The following is a 1,200-nucleotide window of genomic DNA, read 5'->3' as shown; positions in this document are numbered from 1 at the left end:
TGAGATCGCGTCACACCTGCACCCACCTGGAGGCAACGCCTGTCCCAGGTGGGGGCACACCTGGTGCCCCAGAGCGGCAGCAGAGGAGCATCCTGTCCATGCCAGGAGCCACCTGTGGGCAGGGCTGCCAGGTGAGCACACCTGGGGGCTCTCCAGGTGTTCCTTTCGAGGGGGGTGGCCAGGTGAGCACACCTGGGGGCTCTCCAGGTGTTCCTTTCGAGGGGGGTGGCCAGGTGAGCACACCTGGGGGCTCTCCAGGTGTTCCTTTCGAGGGGGGTGGCCAGGTGAGCACACCTGGGGGCTCTCCAGGTGTTCCTTTCGAGGGGGGTGGCCAGGTGAGCACACCTGGGGGCTCTCCAGGTGTTCCTTTCGAGGGGGGGTGGACAAATGACCACACCTGGGGGCTCTCCAGGTGTTCTCTCTGATGGAGGGTGGCCAGGTGACCACACCTGAGGGGTCTCCAAAGGGTTTCCAGGTGTTCCTTTCGAGGGGGATGGCCAGGTGAGCACACCTGCAGGCTTTCCAGATGTTCCTTTTGAGGGGGGGTGGCCAGGTGAGCACACCTGAGGGGTCTCCAGAAGGTGTCCAGGTGTTCCTTTCGAGGGGGAGTGGCCAGCTGAGCACACCTGGGGGCTCCCAAATCTCTGCTGTGTCCTCGTGCTGGGAGTGGAGGGTGTCCAGGTGTGCAGAGAGGCTGCAGGTGCTCCTCACCTGTCCCTCACCTGTCCCTCACTTCAGGATGATGTGGTAGCTGTCGTTGGTTTCGGCTGCAAGGGAAGCCCAGGACAGGTGAGGGAAGGTGGGAGGGGCTGCTGTGACTCAGGTGCGGCCCGAACGCAGAGCCCAGGTACTCACGCACCTTTCAGGGTGTCCAGGACGAAGCAGGATTCATCCTGGAAGTTCTGGATCATCTGAAAAAGCCCCAAACAGCACCGATTTAGGGCTTTTTTGGGGAAAAGTTTGGGTTCCAAAGGGCGGGAGGTGCCCAGGTGGGAGCTCAGGTGGGAGCTTTGGAAGCACCAGCCAGAAATATTTCATTTCTCTGGGCCCTTCCCAGCACCTGCCCAGGTGATGCTGCCCCAGGGTGCTCCCCAGGTGTGCCCTGGGGCAGGTGGGCATTACCTGGGGGAGGTGGGCATTACCTGGGGCAGGGGGAGTTACCTGGGGCAGGTGGGGGTTACCTGGGGCAGGGAGTTACCT

At 62.5% G+C, this 1,200-nt stretch overlaps 1 protein-coding gene across 1 annotated transcript in view; it reads right to left on the bottom strand.

Annotated features, from left to right (window-relative positions):
- Positions 1-420: 420 nt before the first annotated feature.
- The window catches only part of LOC102043441 (transcription factor CP2), a 31,657-nt gene continuing 30,877 nt past the window's right edge, over positions 421-1,200 (bottom strand). The window contains exons 14-15 of the mRNA XM_031065442.1: positions 860-1,018; positions 421-767 (exon numbers count right to left, since the gene is read on the bottom strand). Of these exons, the coding sequence (XP_030921302.1) occupies positions 730-767; positions 860-1,018 (197 nt within the window). The 3' untranslated portion in view covers positions 421-729. The remainder of the gene's footprint in view (positions 768-859; positions 1,019-1,200) is intronic.

The sequence above is a fragment of the Geospiza fortis genome, unplaced genomic scaffold, assembly GCF_000277835.1.
Source record: "Geospiza fortis unplaced genomic scaffold, GeoFor_1.0 scaffold893, whole genome shotgun sequence".
Taxonomy (NCBI): domain Eukaryota; kingdom Metazoa; phylum Chordata; class Aves; order Passeriformes; family Thraupidae; genus Geospiza; species Geospiza fortis.
Note: the sequence above shows the minus strand (reverse complement) of the source record. Positions and strands in the feature narration are given on the sequence as shown.